This window comes from Vicugna pacos, chromosome 6, assembly GCF_048564905.1.
Source record: "Vicugna pacos chromosome 6, VicPac4, whole genome shotgun sequence".
NCBI classification, from domain to species: domain Eukaryota; kingdom Metazoa; phylum Chordata; class Mammalia; order Artiodactyla; family Camelidae; genus Vicugna; species Vicugna pacos.
This window is the reverse complement of record NC_132992.1, coordinates 32,127,653-32,149,718: the sequence shown is the minus strand read 5'-3', so window position 1 is coordinate 32,149,718 and position 22,066 is coordinate 32,127,653. Positions and strand designations below refer to the sequence as shown.

The window sequence follows — 22,066 nt, the reverse complement described above, 5'->3', positions numbered from 1 at the left end:
ACAGACGAAGTGCTCATTTGAGGTTTTACTTTCCTTCCCCTGATGAAGGATAATATTAAGGATTCTGTGTGTTTATTAACTATTGGACATCATATTTCTGAAGTGCATTTCAAGATTTTGCCATTCTTCTTCAATGTTTCCCCTTCTTATTGATGTGTATGAGTTTTTAATATATTCTACATTACAATTCTTTTTCAGAAATGTAGGTTGAAATATAATTTACCTAACTGTGCATTGACTTTCCACCCTTTCAGCAGTGATTTTTAATAAAGACAATGGTAAAATAAAGCTTCATGTTCATAAGAAGACAATTTGAAAGTTTTATGTGTTTGTTGTCTCTAAGCACTTGAGAAATTCCCTTGGTGACTTCTGTTGCTTTGGATGAGAAGTCAGTATCATTCTTAAAGATGTTTCCCAGAATACAATACACCAATTTTCCCTGAGTACTGGCAAGATTATTTCCACTTAAATAGACCCTCAGATTTGCCTTTGATGCCTTGCAAACTTCTGCCGAACCCACAGCGGGGGACTCACAGAATTCCTTATTCCACTTGACTGCATTCCACGTACCATCACTCCTGAACAAGCAGCTTGTTTTATAGAAAGCCAAGCATCGCAGGGAGTGGAGCTGCTTGCTTATGATCAGAGCGTTCAGAATGGGTAACGGAGAGGTCGTTATAAATACCAGCTACAATCACGTAGCCATTTGCACAAACAACAACTATGATAGTTGTCAAGTTTTCTTTTTCATTTTGATATCAATGTATTTATGTACACATTAACCACTGTAAACTCTCATCTCCCATTTGCCTGCGTGTAATAAGCTGTGCTACATTATATCAGGCTTTTATCTCATTACATCTCAGGAGTTAAGAAAAAGGTTTCATGGGAGAGTGTGACCTCTTTGCAGGAGATGCTTAGCTTGTTTTTGGTTGAATGAGGAATACCTGCATCATATTAGCAGGAAGCATAGTTTTGCTGCTGTCTTTATTTGAAAGTAGTGCTGTTAAAAAAAGGTACAGAATGATGGCCGGTTAACAAGGAGGCTACTGCAGTAGCTTTGTTCTATCTCAATGTAACTATCTGGAAATAAATTTCCCAGAATTTGCTTCCCTGTTTTGTCCTGGGTTAGAATTGGCCTTGAAAGAGACATGTGCAAGATTTAGAAGATACTTGTCATGAAGCAGCCATATTTTTCATGTCTTGTTGGCTGGGGCAGGGCCCCAGGCACTGTGGTAGCTCACACGTGTTGCTGCTGGTGGGTTAGCCCAGCTTGTTGACTCACAACTCCTCCACCTCCCACCACATCTCCTTCTCATCTTCTCTTTGTCTTGGACCAAGTGTGAGTGTAGCTGATGGCAAATGACACCCACTGCTCCTGAAGGACACTCACTGTTGTGAGACAGAAGGAGGTGAGAGACAGACAGCTTTAGTGTTCCTCTTGTCTTCACTGGTCCTAGTGCGTCCTTACAAGTTTCATCTTGTCCATGCATTTGTGCACATCCAACTTTCCTTCACAAATGTCACGCTAGTTACCTTACAGTGAATTCAGGCTCAACACCAGATGCAAAGATAACAGCTTTATGTAGACTCCTCCACCAGCTCTAGCAATTGCCTGAGTTCTTATTCTTACAGCTAAACCTTCATTCTATGAGTTTCTGCTTCTCAAATTGTGCCCTAACTGACACAAAGCTTAAGAGGAAAGGATTAAGGAAGTGATTTTCATGATGATTCTAGTTTACCACACCCAGGGTTGTGAAATGAGCATCTTTAAGTGAAGTTGCTGCTTTAAATTGTTATAAGGCAAGTTTTTTAATTTTAGACAACTTTACACATATTCTGCATGATTGCTTTGAAGTCGAACATTCAATACTGAGAATGTATTAGTAGAAAGTTCTTCTGGACACCTGTTCTCAAGTGACATAAAAGGAGATTTATTTAGAATCCAGTCTTCTAATCCGGACCACAGACCACACACCCACAGGGCTGCCGTGTCTTTCCTGGGGGCTGCAGGTGTGCATCTCGGCTTGGCTCCTGCAGCAGGGAGCTCTCTCTTACTGCGCTCTGGGGTTTTTGTTAGGCTTATCCTATTACTTCAAGCACTGTGCTTTCTCTGAGAGCACAGAAGTACTTTGCAGAATCCTCCAGCTGTATGTTTGAGATGATGAGGCTGAGGGATTTTTCTGCTATCCGGAAGTTTACAGAGTAGCGGCCACTCTTGGCATTCCCACTAGATGAATCCTGACGAATAAGGAAAGTCATCTCTCCACTGGGAGGCTGCTTGTACCAAAAAATATAGTATATGCTAGCACTTGTTCCATACCGACAGTTCAGGGCGACTGTCTCCCCCACGTGAGAGGATACGGCTTGCTGGTCTTGAGTAACTGTCTGGGCCACTCCTGATCCTGTGGGAAAAATCAGAAAACAGAGCTGAAGTAGTGAGTAGAATAATGTAGGAATGAGACTAATTTAGGTCCCAAAGAAAAGCCAAATTGAATCATGATATGCAAGCTTTTCTCCAATATTCCTTTCCTCCCCAAGTCCCTGTGAAGTACAGTCTGCAATCCATTCAACCTGAACATTCCCACCCATTTTGGAAGCATCCTTACCCGAGAAGATGAGGGCCAGGAAGACCCCGAGCAGGCTGGAGAGCGGCATGAGGCATGGGCTCCGCTGCACAGATGTGTTTAGTTCTGCCTGAGCCGAGAGCTCTGTGTCTCTGAGTCCCTGTCACCACATGCACATGGTACCTGGGTTCCGATGTGCCTCCCCCAAACAGGAAGGAGGGTGTGTGCTGTTCATAGACCACGTGGTCTGTGTGCACAGCTGGGAATAACGTGGCTCACCACAAACCTTCACTTTGTCTACTGCTCTTTCCGTGGTCATTAAGTTCGGCAGTACCTGAAAAGGTCATGGGAAAATCAGTTCGTATGAACGGTTCGAGCTGAGGGGAACTGCAGATTAAACAAGTTGATATAGATTGATCATTTTTCAGCTGAATAATCTTGCCAGCCTGTTTGAAGTAGAATGTAGTCTAGCGTCTGAACTCTTCTTGCAGTCTACTTCCTGGCCATTTATTTAACTTCCACTTACTTTTCTCCATCCAGAATCTAATGACTCTTTTGAAAAACTCACAGACCTTTGCCTTCGTGGTGAAAGGCATCTTATCCCCAATAATTAACAAATCTCTTCCTTCCTTACTTGGTTCTAGGGCTCTACTTAGGTTTTCAATAAATAAAGTTACTTTAACATCAAGTGACAAAAAATTGGTCCTTCTGACTTTCAGAATCTATTCAGTTGCTTGGGTTTTGCAAAGTTATAAGAAGAATAAAATCGTGTTTCTTTTGAAATCTGACATTGAGTCTTATTTATCAGATTTTGAAGAGTGTCAGGCTTTTCAGTCCTGTACCCTCCACAAGCAGAACTTGACTTAATAGACCATGTGTCCAAGAGTTGTCCTGAAGTCACATTTTCTATCCCATCGCTCCAAAGTGTTCAGTCTCACTTGTTAGTGACTGGTAAGTTTTCTCTTTGTAAAATAAAGCCAAGAAGCATGTCAGATATTTCTGAGGCCCAGTGCTATAACACACTCCTGCAGAATGTGGTATCTACGGTCTGCAAACACTTAGTGTGTGTCAACACCACAGAGCTGGGAACTGAAGTTTTTATGTTACATGTCATGGAGAATGTAGCTGTCAACCTTCCATGTGGTTTCATTGTTTCAATGGATAGATTAATATAAAGGACCAAAGGCAGATAAACAACTAGAAGAGAAAGTACAGACAGAGTGTCTAAAAAAGTGCCTATTCTTTGCTTTTAAGGTCAAAATAAATCGTGAATTTTGGAAGAAAGTTTGTATTTAGTTGAGATGTCTCCTCTTCTGTCCCATTTCATCTCTGAGTCCTGACATGCAGCTGATGCCCTGGTGTGAAATTAGTTGTAACCAAGCAGAGGAGACCAGGAATGCCCTCAACAGCCTGGGGAGCAGCATGATGTTCTATGTGCAACGTATATTTATATGTAATAATTATACATGTCATATATATATATATATATATGTATGTGCTGGAAAATTGATATTCTTAAAATGTTATTAAAATACAGATCTTACTCTGGTGTGTCAATTTTTATATGCAATTTTTTGATATATAGCTTTAGGAAATTTTATCACATGTATGGGTTCTGGTAACCACCACTAATATGAAACAGAACTGTTCCATCACCCTAAAGAACTTCCCTTTTCACACACTCCCCACCCCTGCAACCCCTGCAAACTCCTGGAAAGAATTGATTGCTTTCTTGCCTCTGTATTTTTCCCTTTTGAGAATGTTGTATGGGTAACATCGTACATTATGTATGGAATCATAATAATCCAATGAGTGCAATAACACACTATGTAGCCTCCTGAGTGTGACTTTTTCCATTTAGCACAACACCCTTGGGATCCACCTAGTTTATTGCATGTGGCTATAGTCTGTTCCTTTCAGTCACTACAGACTTTGTTCTTCAACTTATGATTATGGTGGTCAGAAAGCCATATGCATTCTGTAGACACGATACTTTGATTTTGGATTTTGATCTTTTCCAAGCAGCGACATGCAGTGTGATATTCTCTGCTGGTGATGGGCAGGAACACAAAGCTGAGCGCCCAGCAAGCCCCGGGATCGCCAGGGTGAAACAATCCATGGTACACTTAGAGCCATTCTGTACCCACTCAACCATTCTGTTCTTCACTTTCAGCACAGTGCCCAATAAATTACGTGAGATTTGCAACACTTTAGTATAAAATAGACTTTGTGTTAGATTATTTTTCTCAGCAGGAGGATAATGTAAGTGTTGAGCACATTTAAAGGAGGCCAGGCTAGGCTAAACTGTGATGCTGCCTAAGTTTGTGTATTAAATGCATTTTTGACTTATGATATTTTCAACTTACAATGGTTTATTGGGATCTAACTCCATCATAAGTTGAGGAAGATCTACAAGTAATATGTCAAAGTATATTTATCCATTTATCCAATGAAGAACATTTGGGTGGCTTCCAGTTTGGGGCCATCACAAATATAGCTACCATGAATATTCATGTACAGATCTCTGTGTGATCAGAAGTCTTTCATTCCTCACATATAAATACCCAGAAATGTGATTGCTGGGCCATAAGCTAAGTGAATGCTTAACTTAACGTGAAACTGTTGAACTGTTTTCCAGAATGACTGGACCACTCATCCACCTGCAATTTATGAGTGATTCAATTTCCCTGCATCCTTGCCAGAACTTGGCATTGTCAGTATGTTTTATTTTAGCCATTCTGATAGATGTGGAGTGGCTCGCTGTGGCTTTGATTTGCGCTTCTTTAGTGGCTAATGATGTTGAACTCTTGTTTATACAACTTAGTTATAGGCTTATTTCCCTATCACGCATCTTCTTTGGTGAAGTGTCTGTGTGAGTCTTCTGTTCATTTTATACCTGGCTTGTCTGTTTCTTCCTGCTGAGTTTAGAGAATTCACTATATTCTGAATACCAGACCTTTGATAAACATATGTTTTGCAAATATTTCCTGCCCATCTGTAGTTTGTACTTTTCACTCTCTTAATAATGTCTTTCACAGAGCAAACATTTTTAATTTTGATGCAATCTAATTTATTTAGTTTTTAATGCAGTGTGCATCTGGTATCATCTCTAAAACCATTTTGTCTAGCGCTAGGTCTTAAAATTTTTCTTAGGCTTTTTCCTGAAAGATTTACAGTTTCACATTTTACACTTGGATGCATGATCCATTTTTAGACTGTCCTCAAATTTTCTAACAAGTGTTAGATTTAGGCCAAATTTCAGTTATTTTCGTATGAATATCCAATGTTTGCAGCATCATTTGCTGATCTGACTATCTTTCCTTCATTGAATTGTCTTTACACCTTGTCAAAAACTCAGTTTTCCTTACTTGTGTGGGTCTACATCCGTATTCTTATTCAGTGGAATAAAATTGTTAATAATATTCCTTCATTATCCTTCTAGCATTACAGCATTTGTATGTGGTTTTCTTTTTCATTCCTCCTATTTATATTTTGTGTTTCCTCTGTTTTAGTTCATTGATAACTCCATTGATAATTCTAGTCACAAGTATATCAACGTTATTAATCATTTTAAAATAATTAACGTTGTATTTCATGATTATCTCTACAGTATGCTTTAGGGTCACCAATTTGAATTTTTATTTTTTTCTTTCTTTCAGATTATGGTGGGTAACTTGTTATTTTTCTATCTTCTTTTGTTGAAAGATTAGATAATTTTCGTGCAACCTTTTTTCTTTGATAATAATATAAGTATTTAAAAGATAAATTTGCTTTTATCTACTATTTTAGCTGTGTCCCGCATATACTTATTTGTGAGTTTTCTCACTATATCTTCTTTCTAAATATTTTCTAATAGCCATTGTAATCGCTTCTTTAATTAATGGGTTATTTTAAAACTTAGTGTATAAATTCCAAGTATTTGGGAGTTTCTAGAGAGAATTTTTTGCGATTGATTTTCTAAATCAATTTAACTTTTGGTCAAGGTAGAAATTCTGCATAATGTCAGTTTTTTAAAATGTACTAAGATTGTTTTATGGACTAACAGAGTGTCTGAGTGTGTATGTGGGGGGGGGCTGCGTGTCTCTGTGTGAATATTTCATCTACACATCAGGATTTGGCTGGAGCCCCGGCTGCAGGTTTGGGTACAGGCTGCAGGTGCCTGGGGAGCTCTGTGCACTTGCTGCACAGAAGTAGGTGGCTGCGTCTCCGGGCTGGGAGTCCTTGATGTGCAATGAGAAGAGTTTGGCACTTCCATTGGAGGAAACCGTGAATCTTCCATCTTCCTTTTTATTCCCACCTGAACTTTTGGCTATCAAGAATTCCGGGCCTTGACCAGGGTATTGCCGGTACCATGGGAAGTAGTGAAATGCATCATTCTCATAAGTACAGTTAAGAACTGAAATCGCTCCTTCGTGGACTGCCAGGGGTTGAGGGCTCTGTTTCACCTGCTGTTGCTCACTTTTTCCATTCTGTTGTCCACTCACCCCTGAATAAAAAGAAAAGTCATTAGGTCCACAAATTCATATGTCTTTCTTAAAGTTTCTACCTGCATGAATTTGTCCACACCCCCATTTTCTCATTCCTGCAAATTTATGACATAGCCTAGAGTTTCTCTTCCATAACTCACAGCTTAGTTGAAGCCACAGAATTAAAAATAATGCTCCCAGAAGCTTGTCCATTTTTCCTGGCACCAAAGCTCAGTGACAGCCCAGGTGGGCCTCTGGTCCTCTCAGCCAGCGAGGAAGCTGACTTTAACTTCCACCTTTCAATTTTTGTCAACGGGCTCCTCCCTGTCACAAGTGCTTTCACTTAGAACTATTTTCCTCAAAGCAAGCATTTCCTTATTTTGCTCTTAGTTAGAAATGCTGAAAATTACATTCATTGGGAATCAGAAATCTCATCCTTACACATGGATAAAGATCAGTTTCAGATTTCCCTCCTCCATTCCTCAGCTTCCATTTCTTCACATCTAGAATATTAAAATAATGCACCAGAACAGGTTGAAGTCTTAACAGGAGTAATATTATTTTACAATGGGGAAAAATGGAATCCCACAAAGTCACAAGATCAGCATGTAGAGGGGTATTTCTCTTTTATTATAAATGCTAATTACAGTTCATTGAAGACACACAAGGGGCACAATATACCATTATAAGCGAAGGCCATGGATCAGAACAGAAAGAATATACAGTTCTTTTCCCTCAGGGAACTTAAATTTTATTGGAGTCTTTCAGATGTGTCCAGATTTTATTCCACCCTAAGAAATGACAAAATATCATTAAATCACTTTCAGTTTCTTGATATTTTTTCTAAAATATATATACCAAGCAAAAGAAATATTTCTAATAATATACATGGAGAAGAGAAATTAAGAAGTACTAGAATAATCTGTTCTGAAAAAGTTTTCCTTTCCAAATGGATAGAAGATCGAAAAATTCTGCTGACTTTGGAAGATATGGGGCCATGAAGAAATTCAAGAATACAACATTTTTGGTAGATCTTAGGAATACATTCAGGATACAACAGTTTGGTAGTTCTTATTCCATATTTGAACAAACATTTAACATTTTCTTCACACTTCATCCTCATAGGCAAGATACAAAACTGTGAGGAATCAGTTTGGCTTTTGATTTAACACAACAGAATATAGAGGTATAAATTGAGGATAATTCCAGAGCAGCCATAAAAATAGCGCTGATCTGCATTATAAATAATAGAAGTTAAAAGAAATAGGGAGCACGTTTTTTCCCCGAAGCACAGAGGGAACGTGGTGTTTCTGCATTTGATGTCATCTCAAATCCTACTAAAGTAGAACATCATCATGGTCCAACAGGAGACACTGGTCAGAGCGCCCGCTCCTCAGACTACATGATTGATAGATGTAAATTCAAGCAAAGTAGGAGATAGGAATTTGTTAGATTTTCAAAGAATAACTTCTGGCTACTTGTAGAATATTCTACATCTGTATGTGGGACAAAGAGTGTTCTCTGAAGCGGCATTGCCCCTTGGTGGCCATAGAGAGAAGTTCCATTGAAACATTATATACAGCTTCTTAAAAATTCATGTTCATCATCCATGTGTGAATCAGACCAATGGAATAAGTGACTGAGTCTTCTTGCACCAATGATTTCCTTAGACAGAAGATTAGCCCTTGTTGGGAAATTGGTCCTCAGGCAGAATCACTGCATAGGGCCATCTTTCTTCCCATAATATCAACATCAGCTCAAAAGAGCCCTTCACACTGAAGAGAACATGAATCTAAATAGTTTTTAAATTAGACAGTTTTTGTCCCTTTCTGTCAACAATTGAAATAGTTATCCTTTCATTTTTAGCCAACATAATGGGTTATAGTGATCTCATGCGGTAGTAATTTGAATTTCCCTGATGGCTAATGATGTAGCAAAGGGTTTTGCAAACTTTAACCATAATGTGTAGAATAGTAAATACTTTTGGCTTTGCAGGCCATTCAGTCTGTGTTGCGACTACTAGACTCTGCCATTTGCAGCATGAAAGAAGCCACTGATAATACATTTTAAACATGGGAATTGCTATGTTCCAATAAAATTTTATTTACAGAAGTAGGTGTCTGGATGGATTTGGCTCATGGGACATATTTCATTGATTCTTGGTGTAGAGTATATATCTTTTATGAAGATTCTGATTAAATATTTTGCTCATTTTTAAACTGGGTAACATTGAGACTTTTAAAATGATGTGTTCTTGATGCAATGAGCACTCTCACTGCCATGTGGACAATATCACCCTAAAATAATCCACAACTGCTTGAAAAAGGGGACTTTGGAACCCATGGCTTAGAGGAGTACCGAGCAGCAACATCACTATTCTGACAGGAATGAGCTGCAAAGTGAAATTCATTTTCCAATCTTCATCAAGGATAATGTAATAAGTTGTGATATCATGTCAACTTCATTTGCAGATGTTAAGTTTCAAATAAAAACAGACGTCCTTGAAGTTAGCCTTTTTCTGAGTGTAGAAGAAAAAGAATTTTTTTTAAGTTATCCATCTCTTGGCTGTTGTAGATAGTATTGTTATCAGCAGTGGGTGCATGTATGTTTTGAATTAGAGTTTTCTCTGGATATATGCCCAGGAGTGGGATTGCTGGATCATATGCTAACACTTTAGTCTTTTTAAAGAATCCATACTATTTTCCATATTGGCTATTGATAGTACGTTAGATATGGAAGCATCTAAATGTCCATCAACAGATGACTGGATAAAGAAGCAGTGGTATATTTATACAATGGAATATTACTCTGCCATAAAAAGAATAAAATAATGCCATTTGCAGCAACATGGATAGACCTGGAGATTGTCATCCTAACTGAAGTCAGCAGGAAGAGAAAGAAAAATACCATATGATATCACTTATATCCGGTATCTAAAAAAAAAGAAAAAGGAAGGGACACTATGAACTCATCTATCAAATAGAAACAGACTCGCAGACTTAGTAAACAATCTCATGGTTACCAGGAAAAGGGAGTGGGAGGGGATACATTTGGGAGTTTGAGATTTACAAATGTTAGCTACTATATATAAACATAGATTTTGAAATAGTTTCTGTCAGTACATATATGTAAACTAAAAATAAGTGCAGTATATCGTATATATGCATTTACATGTAATATATTGTGTATGTGCAGTCAAACTACAATAACGCTACCTAATAAAACTGAAAAAGGAAAAAACTTACTTTTGTATAGCACAGGGAACTATGTTCAATATCTTGTAACAACCTTTCATGGAAAAATAATATGAAAACAAATATATGCGTGTATGTGCATGACTGGGATACTGTGCTGTACACCAGAGACAGACACACTGTAACTGACTGGACTTCAACAACAAAAAAAACTCTGTCAATAAGGTGAGGACTATCAAGCCCTACCAATCAGTGTGGGGCCTCACGGTGAGACTGTGGCTGGAGGGGGCCGAGCCCGCTGAGGGTTTGTGTTCAGGCTGCAGGTGCCCGGGGAGCACTGTGCTCACAGCACAGAAGTAAGTGGCTGAGTCTGCGGTCTGGGAAGAGGAAATGTTCAAGGAGCTGCGGCGTTCTTGAATGACTGTCGTGGCACTGAATCTTCCATCGTGCTTCGTCCCTGAAGCAACGTAAAACAGGTGGATGAGGCGGCCCCCGGGGTTCTGACGATACCACTGCACACTGGTCACAGAGCTGGAAAACTTGCACCACAGCGTGGAGGTGGCTCCCTCCTGGAGACTCAGGACTGGAGGACTCTGCTCCACATCCTCCCCTGTCACACCTGATGAGAATCAGAGAAACAGTCACAGGCAAGGGTTACTAAATCTTACAAAGCCCTGAAAGTGCCCCCAGCGATGATGAAGAGGATAGAAAGTCTGCAAGTCTCCTCAGCTCCCATCCCTGTCCCCTCAACAACACTGCAGCTGCTCAGTCCTGCACATTCCCTGCGGGGCAGCCCCAACTCACAGCAAACCTGGGCACACAGAAGCCCCAGCACAGCGCCCACCAGCCTCTTCATGACGCCTCGCCTTCTTGCCGGGATGTTTTCAGCGTATGATACATAACTCCACTCCTGGGTGGTGAGTGTCATGACTTGTTCTGGAACTGTTCCTGCTCCTCCAACCTGTCAGCTCACCCAGTGAAGCCTGCTCAGGGGATGCTCTGTGACAGAAAGCCCCACCCTCTCAAGTCAAGTGAACTGAGAAAGGGCTGGAAAGGGGTAGATAGAGAGTGAGCGGGAAAGGGTGAATTTCTGTGGTTTAGATACAATGTTGAACCTGGGAAATGAAATTTCAGATTTGCCCCTGATATAAAAAAAGCTTTGGTAATAAAAGTGAAAAAATCCCCATTTTCTAATATCTAGTCTTTGAAATTTTCCTTCTTTTGTTTTGTTTATGTGAGTCTCTTTTTGATCCAGGAGTCTCGTCTGAGAGAGACGGGTAAAAATAATGACATAGATACAGATAAAAACAATGACAATAAAGATATATCCTTTACAATCATAAAGTTCTAGTGCTTGAATCAGAGAATAAAACAGAGCTATTAATTGAAAAGAGTCTTCAGCGGGAAGCAGATTTCTTCTTATATGCTGGTAAGGGCTTAGCTTTTCTCTATGTTGTCCCCTCTTTGCTATTACTAGCTCTCAATTGTGCTTCAAAATTTCTCAAGTCTTTAGTTGAAAGGCAAAATTTAACTGAGTAAATACGAAGATCTAATTGATTTATTAGGCAATTCATTAATCGGGCAGCTTCCCATTCCATCCAGCAGCTGGAAGGGTGCTCTGGGGGCTACAAGGTGGAAGGTTTTTATAAGAAGAAGGATGCTGCAAGAGATCATTAGAAAAAGAAAAGAAAGGATTGTTTTTAGGCCTTCTTTTGGGGGAGGGTGGAGGTTTTGTCATGCAGATGGCCTCCTCTTCCTCTGGAGGATGGGGAGTGCCCATGGGACATACTACATCTCTAGTGTTAATTGGAAAATTTCTACTGACTGATTAAGATTACATTTCTGGGGAAAGGTGACATTGCATTTGGGTGAGATGTTAAGTCCAGGTTTGGTATCATGGGCTTTTAGCACAACTGACACCATTTTGAGTCTGTGGCTTTCATTTTAACACTTTCAACAACTATTCTCCACTAGATCCCCTAGGGTAAGCCCTCGGTTTAAGAAAAGCTTACAGTGCCCCCTAGAGGCTAAAACCTTAAGAAAAGAATACTTCTGTTAGGAAACCAAACTTGAGTTCCCTCACCCAGTGGGCAGCAAATCCAAGCTACTGACAGGGGATTGTGGTGAAAGAAAGTGCAGCATTTATTTGCGGGGTGCCAGACAAGGAGAATGGGCAGCTCATGCTTAAAAACCCGAAACTCCCTGATGGCTTTCAGGGAAGAGTTTTTCAAGGCAACATTTGGAGCGAAGTGGAAAAGCTGTGGCCTTTCTTCTGACTGGCTGATGGCGAGGTAGCAGGGAGATGTTTCAGGAATCTTAATCATCAGCCTTCCGAGTCCAGCCAGCCTGGGGTCTGGCTGCTAGTGGTCAGCATACAGTCACCACCTTCTGCGTGGTGGGGGCCTCAGTTTGGGGAGAATAACTCAAGGATCTGTGTCAGATTTTTGTGTATATCCCTTGATGAGAGACTAGGACTGTGCTTTATTGCTGAACTATTGTTTCTTGACTGCTTTCTCTTTGTTTCTGCGTTCCCTCACTTCCTAATTAGTAACTGCTTGGGTCTTTTTTAAAACTCAGGAAAGGCCTAGCAGACTACAGCCTTTTTTTTTTTTAATAAAAAATAAACCAAGAATACACTATACTTCAATTAAAAAGAAAAAAGGAAACTAGGGACTTGGAGGAGCTTTTGTACCCAGACTGGTCCTGCAGGGTTCTGCTCGGTCGCACTTCTCACTCAGCAGATATCCACAGCGCAGCCCGGCTGTCTTTCTCTAGGACTGTACCTGTGAGTTAATGTGGCACTACAGAAGTATCCGCAAGGATGGAGAGTACCACGGGTAGGACCATAAGTCCCCACAGTGCCTTTTTATGAAAATAAATTATTTTACACAATAGAATTTCATGTAGTGATATAAAAATAATCCATTTAATTCTTACTTATGAACTTATAAAAATGAGCCCTCCAATGTGATTCAGTCAGTTTAGCCATATGTTTAAGTCTGTCTACGACCTAAGAAAATGCAAAAATGAATTAGAATTGTACCCTGCCGAGGGCTTCTGATATAGTGGGAGAGACAAATAATTCTGTAAATATAATAAAGGCTTAGAGGATGGCAGAGTAAAAGAAAGCCATAAATACTACATGAACATCAAGGCTGTAACAATTACTTCCGGACTGTATTACAGGAGACCGGTCAGTGGATGACAGGCTATGATATGCCTTCTGTTCAAGTGACAACAGTGGACAGTAACAAAGTGAGAATGGGTGATCTTTGAAAGGGGCTTGTTTATTTTGTTTGGGGATTGGGGGTAATTAGGTTTACTTATTTATTATTTATCTATTTATTTTAGAAAAGGTGCTGGGATTGAACCCAGGACCTTGTGCATGTCAAGCATGTGCTCTTCCACTTGAGCTATACCCTCCCCGCTTGTTCATTTTAAATACGAGGAACAGGGAAGACGAGCAAGTATGTGGACAGTACCACCCATCACAAACACACACACACACACACACACACACAAATAAGTGTACTAAAGAACACGGGGTATGTCTGTCACTTAGTCTGGGCACAATCTGTAACCTTAAACAACTACTAACACCATTCAGGTTCAAGGAAAATGCTTATCCACATTCCATAACGGTTGTCCTTGAAATTGCATTTGAATACCTGAAAACTTGTGGATTGTGCTGATGCTGACATAGAAGGCCAAATCTTACTTGGAATTTGGGTGAATTTTAGGGAAGAGAAAACAAAAATGAATTATCCAGCCTAACTGTTCCTCTCAGATGTCACGGACGCAGTGGATTCTTTCATGACGAAAGTGTTTCCCAGGAGTGCTGTGGATCCATTATTTAAATTCTCTTGTGTTCTCGTCTGTGGTTCTGAAGGGTGCTCATAAGTCAGCACAGTATTCACAGCAGTTGCTCATGTTGCTGGGATGCTCTGCTGTATTAAGCATTATTACTATTAAATTATACATATTTACTCTAAACTGAACCTGCCTAAAGAGGGATATTTGCTTTAACAGCCAGAAGGGCATTGAAACTAGAGTTTTAAATGGCTTAATTTGTATTAAAAATCTGTAACTTTAAAATAAATTTTAAATAAAATTTCAGTTTTAAGTATATTTAAAAATCTGTTTATTACTATTGTTATTTGTATCTTGTTTTTGGCTTTAGTAGATTATTTTGAAGGAAAAATAAATTTTTGAAAACATATGAAAATCTTAGTTTGTGCCCGTGCCTCAGACTTTATAAACAACAATGATTCTCTGTAGAATGGTTTGGGTGTCAAAACGATGGAAAATGAGGGCCTGTATATTTCACTGAAGAAAGAAGTGAACTGATCTGCAGACACGGAAGCTCAGGAGGACAGTTCAAGAATGCTGCAAATGTTTAGTAAAGAGACTGTGAGAGAGAGTGCAGAAAAATAAGTAAAGATGATTGAGAAATCACTAATTATTACTGGCCCCCCTGTGGCTTTTAAAGAATCGAATTAAGAGGGAGGAAAAGGATAGAGGTAGCCTGGCTGAGTCTGACAAAGAAAGGATGGGACACTCAGAATCACCAATCCCCATGTTCCACATGGAACTTTGGGGTGACATAGTATGTAACTTAGAGTGATTGTTACTTGGGTCCGCTGGGTAAAGAATTTTTATCTTCATACTATATTGTCTTGGAGAGGTCCTCTCATATACATCCTTAAATGCGAGCTCTAATTAAGTGCATCAGCACCAAATGCTTTAGTCAAAGAGCTAAAGTCCCTTAAGGAAAGAAGCCTAACAGAATGCCTGTAAAATAGTCTGGAGATAACACAGTTAGAAATAAACAACTGTCCTGGGTTTTCTGATAGCTTGTGAGACGAGAGTAATGCTGTAAAGCAAATTCTCTGACTTGCCTTATACCAACTCACATGGCCCACCTCAAGCCATCTCAGCCCATCACTATTTCAAACAACATGGGAGCAAGTAGCTCCTTCCAGCTTGTTGAAGATCAGACAGCCTCATTCCTTCTGGAATCCTGACTCTAGAGGATAAAAATTCCAAACTTCAGGAAACTTTCCTTTGTAACATGGAAAAAAAGAAAAAAGAAAGAAAAGAAACAAGAAAGGGAAAGCAAGGGAAGAAAAAAGAAGAGATAAGGAAAGATGAAAATGAAAAGAATCTGAGATGCCCATAGGAACAAAACACTTCCCAGATTCTGTATTCTCTGTGCTGTTTGCCCTCACAGACTATGCTCAGGCTGAGCCCCTGAGTCTTTTAGGCTACAACGTCTCAGGAGGTTTGTGTTCAGCTCCCCCCGCAGACTCAGGCACTGTGTCACTGAGAGCACAGAAGTACTCTGCTGAGTCGCTCCAATGGGCTGACATTTTCCTCAGGTGAAAGGAGGTTTCATTCTTCCTAAATTCAGCCTCAAAACCTTTGATGCCTGAAACAAGGCTGTTTCCAGACACGTACTTCAGGAGAAGCTGGAGTCCTTGGTTGGGGTACTGCACGTACCAGAAGAGATATGGTGAATAAGTGGATGAGTAGCTGCACCTCAGCTCCAGGCGGGCTCCTTCAGGGACAGTGATGCCGTGCCTGTCAGGCTGGGTCACTGACTGGGCTCCGGCTCCTCCTGAAACATCAATGCTGTATCAATGAACTCAGCTAAAACAGACAGTCTCTATTCAAAGTCAGGCCAGAACAATGTTCCATGCGTGGACAAGGGACTAAAATGGAATAGTACTCACCCAGGAACAGGAGCACCTCCAGCATCAAGGTGAACACCGAGATCATGGTGGAGCAGTGAAGAGGCAGTGAACTCCTTTCTGGCAGATTCTCCACAAACAAAAGTCTGATGACTGGGGACTCGAACCCAAGTTGCTCTGAGTTTGAGAAATGACAGGGGATTTAGGTTTCCTCTTCTTATGGACTCTACAGGGAGAGTCAGGAAGAGAGGCCGACTTAACAGTACTGCCTGCCCCTGGAGTCTGAGACGCTTAACATGTCAGTGTGTAAGAAATTTTGTTAGAGCATCTCTTTAAACTGTAGGGAAGGAAGGTTGTTATGAGCTTGTTCTGATCTTTTTCAGCAAAGCCATTTCAATTTAGGCAGCAGCACCCTCCAGGGGCCAAACAGAGAGCTAAGGAGAAGTTCACAATGTTTGTGACCTTCCCCATCTCCTTCCTGCCCTTCTGTGGCTGAATTCCAAAGCATTATGGTTACATACAGAGGAGAATATATGTTTTGTAGGCCCTGAAACCCATTCAATTGGGCTTTTTAAAACAACACAGAATTGTCAATAAAAATTGAATACAAAATAATTTTTAGAACAAGAAATAAAATTACAACAAATTACATTTTTTAATTTCCAGGTTTAACTAGAAGCCAAAAGGAAATAACCCAATATTTTTCAACGGTTAAAAGAGAACAGCCATCAATCCAGAGTGATGTACATATAAAATTACCCTTTAGGAATAAAGGGGAAATTGAGACATTCTCAGATGAAGGAAAACTAAGAACATTTGTCACCAGTAGACCTATCCTAATAGGATGTTTAAAGGACATTCTCTAAACAAAAAAAGTGATAAAGGAACAAATCTTGAAATGACAGGGAAGGAAGAAAGAACATAATTAGCAAAACTACGGATAAATACAGTAGAGTTTTCTCTTCCTCTTGAATTTTCTAAATTATCTTTGATTGATCAAATCAAATCATAACCCTATCTAATGAGGTTCTAAACACACATGGGGGAAATATTAAAGAAAATTATGTTATGAATAGGGCAGAATAAGTGGGTGTAAAGGGAAGCAGTGTTTTTATATTTCATTCAAATTGGTGAAATGATATTACCAAGAGAATATTATGTGTATATAATGTAATAACTAGAGTAACCAGTTTTTAAACTATACAATAAGACACATCTAAAACACCACAGATAAATTGAAATATAATTCTAAGAAATATCAAATAACTCGCAGGATGTCAGAAGAAAAAATCTCAGGGAACAAAAAACAGTGAGAACAAAAAAAAAATCAACTAAAATGGAAGATTAAGCCCTAAAATATCAATGCCATTAGATGCAAATTATCTACATACACAAACTAGAGATTGATCTGCATACACCAATAAAATGACAATTTAGTCAAAAAGTGGATTTAAAAATATGACCCAACTACAGCTGACTACAAGAAACTCATTTCAAATATGACACAGGCATCTTGAAAGGAAAAGGATGGGAAAAGATAGATCATTCAACCATTAATCAAAGGAAAGCAGTAATGGTTATATTGTATCAGGTAAAGTAGACAGATTTCTGAAAGAAGGACGTGACCAGAGACAGAGAGGAACATTATATATTGATGAGAAGATAAATTACCAAGAAGACATAACAATGCTAAATGTGTATGCACCAGCTAACGGAGCTGAAAATAAGTGCAAAAAAAAATTGATAGAACTAAAAAGAAAAACAGACAAATCTAGAGAGAGTTACAGTTGGAAACTTCAGTACCCCGCTCTCCACAACTGGTGGAACAATTTACCAGAAAATCAGCAAGGGTATCACCACCAAGCAGGATGCTCTCACAGCCAGATACACAACACTCCCCCCAACCGCAGAAGAACACACGTTTTTCTCAAGTGCCCACGGAATATATACCAAGTAAGCCCATATCTTGGGGCTTAAAATAAGCTTCAACAAATTTAATATAAAATAATTAATATCATAAACAGTATGTTTTCTGACCACAATGAAATAAAATTATTAATAAACTACAGAATGACACAGGAACATTTCTAAATATTTGGCAACTAAACAGCACACTTAATAATCTATGAGTCACAGAGGATGTCTCGAGGGATCAAACTTACATTAAATTGTATAGAAATAAAAACACAATTTATCAAAATTTATGCGACACAGCCAAAGCAGCGCTGAGACGGAAATCTTTAGCACTACATACAAATGTCAGAAAAACAAAAAGGAGTAAACATTTCAAATCAGTCATCTAAACTTCCACATGAAGAACCTAGGGAAAAATTGACAAATTAATCCAAAACAAGCAAAAGGAAGGAAATAATAAAGTTAGAAGGAGAAATTTAATGAAATTCAATGAAATTTAAAATAGAAGAACAGTAGAGAAAATCAATGAAACAAAGAGCTAGTTCTTTAAAAAAGATCAGTAAAACTGACAAACAAAAAAAAAATGGAGGACAATGTAAGCAGGCTAATTAGAAGTGGGGCATCCTTTATGATTGGCTAGGAGTGAATATTTACTTTGCTCCAGTTGGTCCTGAGTTGGATGACCCTCCAAAACATTACATTAAATGAAACAAGCCATGCACAAAAGACCACATATTCTATTATTCAATTTATGTAAAATATACAGAATAGGTAAATCCATGATCAGAAAGCAGGTTGGTTGTTTCCAGGGGCGTGTGAGAGGGGAGATGAGAAGTAACTGCTTAGTGGGTATGTGGTTTCCTTTCTGGGGTGATAATGTTTTGAAACTAGATAGAGGTGGTGGTTGTGCAACATTGTGAATATACGAGAAGCCATCTTAATTGCCCACTTTAAAAGAGTTAACTGTGTGGATATTAATCTCCATAAAACTATTATTTGAATTGGGATTGATAAAAATCTAAAAGTCAATGAATTCACTATTTAATTTCAGATTATTTTATCAGGTTTTGTATGTTCCGTTGCTTCTATCTGGAGAGAGAGTCAATGTACAAAGTCTCCTCAGCTTCAGGACAGACTGTGGTTGGAGCCCCAGCTGCAGAGTTTGGGTCCTGGGGACAGGTGCCTGTTCGGCACTGTGCCTCACAGCACAGAGGTAGGTGGCCGAGTCGCTGGGCCGAGCAGCTGCAATGTGGAGAGGGCTATGTCTTGACAATTGATCCCAAGAGGCCTTAATTCTCCCACTAGTTTGTTCTCTCTGATTCGCCTGAATTAACAGCAGAGATGTGAGCCTCTCCGAGGGTCTTGTCTAAACCACTGAAGGGAGTAAAGGGCACTGTCGGTGTAAGTGCAGTTGAGAACCAGGCTGCCTCCCTCTCGGACGGTCAGGACTTCAGAGCTCTGATTCACATGCTGTTTACTGCTCACCCCTGTTCAGAAAGAGAACACACACAGAGAGAGATTGGTTAGTGGCAAATTGATCTTTGGAAATTATTTTTAAATTCACTTTTTCACTCTCCACAGAGACTCCCAGAAAACCATGCAGGTACAACCCCTTGTATTTCTCTCTCTTCCCTTGGGAAGAATGTCCCGAAATCTGCCGGCTCTTTGCCCAGTTTGGATTGAACAGTCTAGTTGTAACCAAAGGATGAGCAGGCTCAGGGACTTGTCCATTCTTTCTGTCCCTTAGACTCACTGAGAACTGAACTCTTGTGTCTGTAATACTGACCAAGTCTCACACAATGAAAGATCTGCCTTGCTGTCTCTTATGTTCAAACATTTCCACAGGAAACCCAACCAATCAGAGTCAAATCGCACAGGCACACAGGCGGGCACACAGACGCTGATCTGCCAAGAGCGGGAGGTGGCAATGGAAACACCTTCGTCTCAGGACCAAGAGAAATGCCTGTCTCTCCTCCTCCTTCTAAGTGAAAACTGTTTTCTAAAATATCAAATTTGTATAATTTAGCTACATGTGTGCATAGGGAGAAATGCGTAGTTTAAATGCTTATATTAGAAAAGCAGAGATCTACATTTTCACTATCTGTTTGTGGCTGCTCTCTCCAGATTCCTAAAACTGCTCCCTCCTCTTGTCACTTCAACCCTGGTTTTGTTTAATTGACATTTTCTTGAACAGTCTCTTTATATCATGCCTCACCCATCAGATTGCAATGAGAGTTAAAAATCCTTATGCTAATATTCGTTGCGTGATGCTGTCAGGAGAAGGGCACGCTCATGTCTGACAGGTAAAGTATAAACTAATAAAGATTTATAGGTGTTATGTATATGTTGTATCTAACATTGGATGCCAGACATTCCATTAGGCTGGGAAGTTTTTGTTAAGAAATACCTTGATAAATGCATTATTAAATTGTACATTGTATGCAGCAGAAAAAAGTGAAAAATATTTTAAATATCCTTCAATATAAATATTCAATATGTTATGGTAGATCTATATGATGATACCACATACAATTGTGGAAAAGAATAAGTTGACTTAAATTTTCTGACTTACAATGATTTTTCACACTTATTCAAGAATCACAGTAGTTTACATATGTGTGACCTCATTTATGTTTTTATAGTATTTTTATTATGAATGTGTATGTAAATGAATTGAAACAGATGAAACGTGCTCACTTAAGCTTTAACAGTAATAGAGTACTTAGGGACAAATCTAAGAAATATCAATGTTTATTCTATATGCTTAAAGTTGTTTTACTAATCTAAACAATCAAATATTAATTTATAACTTGTTTAATCATAAAATAGGGAACAATGTTTCTAGAGAAAACTAAAGAAAAAATTGAAATGAGAAATATTCATATAATTGTTCTAGCAAAATTTCAAATTTATTTACTTCTTCGATGCATGTGCTATAGCTGAAAAAAAAACTGAGAAAACCCAGATATTCCTCAGAGGAATAATGTTCATCTAAAAATCTTCACACTGGACCTCCAGCAAGGCTGAGGATTCCAGGTTGGAGAAAGGATGCACATCCAGGTTCCTCTATCTGCCTGCTTTTTTTTTTCCTGTTCCAGTTCTTTTTATATACATTTTCCTTAGTAGTTTCCTTTTCCTTCTTATTTCATTTTCTACCTCCTTTCATTAACCTCACATGTTGTGTGTAATGTCCTCTCTAAATGGAGGTTATCCCCCCTTCCCTCCCAGGGTCCCTGGCGTGGCCAGGCCTGCCCTGCTGGGGGTGTCTCGCAATGCACAGTGCTGTCCTCCAGGGTGACCTGGGGCGGGATCAGGCACTGGGCTTCCTTTCCACAGGGAGGGGTAGTGAAGCCACTGTATTGGTCACTTTGTTCTTTAAAAATTCAAATCCGTTACTGTGGCCCTGGTTACACAGCAGTCAGTACCAGAAGTTGTACTGATTTCCTCCAGTGGTGAAGTGGGAACAGGGGATGTTCATTTCTCGTCCTTCAGCACTCCTCACTGTACCCACTGGAGAAACCCAGAATCCCCAACTGAGAGCAGAAGGAAGAGGAGTTCGGGGCCCTTCCCGGGATCTAGTCTGAACCACTGCGTTCCCCTGAAAGAGCTGGCCGTGTAGCTGCAGCTGAGGCTGCGGCTGTGCTCTCCCTCCTGGACTTTCAGGGTCTGAGGACGCTGCTCCACCTGGTCTCCTCCACTCAACCCTGTTCAGGAAAACAAAATCAGAAATGAAACAAAGCTTTCAGTTTGGCAGTTTTGAAGAATTCCAACAAGAAACCTGGGATGAGCTGAGATTAAACCCCTTTTCTTCTCAGCTCTGGATAAATGTGCCCTTGTGTTCTCACCTCTTAACCTCCGACTTACCGCCAAGCTGAAGCCACAAGTCTATGAATGCACATCCCAGCACGCTCTCCATCCTGGTATCTCAGTCTTGATACAACTTTAATGATTCCAAACCTTCTCCTCGGAGGAACTGTTCCTGTGTCTTCGTTCTCGTTCTTTGATGCACCGGAGAGCCTTTCTGTTGGCGGCTCGAGAGCAAATCCTCTCAAGAGTGAATGCTTTTGATGCTTGAGGCGCTTGTGGCACGAGAGGGACGGAACCACTGCCACCGGGTGCTCACAAGCACAACCTCACGGTCCCCCCTCCACGCCACCTCCAGAGATTGTGGGAAGGGCATTTTGATACCGGTGGGCAGAGAATAAATGAAGTATGAAGCTGAAGTCAGGCATTCT

At 39.8% G+C, this 22,066-nt stretch overlaps 1 pseudogene and 3 gene segments (V, D, J or C); all 4 read right to left on the bottom strand.

Annotated features, from left to right (window-relative positions):
* Nucleotides 1-2,082: 2,082 nt before the first annotated feature.
* On the bottom strand, nucleotides 2,083-2,658 carry LOC140697042 (T cell receptor delta variable 1-like). The segment is given in 2 exon segments: nucleotides 2,083-2,405; nucleotides 2,610-2,658. Coding segments are annotated over 2 exon segments (372 nt in total).
* A 4,009-nt stretch (nucleotides 2,659-6,667) lies between these two features.
* On the bottom strand, nucleotides 6,668-8,566 carry LOC102545889 (T cell receptor alpha variable 23/delta variable 6-like). The segment is given in 2 exon segments: nucleotides 6,668-7,053; nucleotides 8,512-8,566. Coding segments are annotated over 2 exon segments (441 nt in total).
* Nucleotides 8,567-15,491: 6,925 nt separating this feature from the next.
* On the bottom strand, nucleotides 15,492-16,005 carry LOC116280845 (T cell receptor alpha variable 8-4-like). The segment is given in 2 exon segments: nucleotides 15,492-15,844; nucleotides 15,960-16,005. Coding segments are annotated over 2 exon segments (399 nt in total).
* A 2,886-nt stretch (nucleotides 16,006-18,891) lies between these two features.
* LOC102535323 (uncharacterized) lies at nucleotides 18,892-21,747 on the bottom strand (annotated as a pseudogene).
* Between the last annotated feature and the right edge of the window lie 319 nt (nucleotides 21,748-22,066).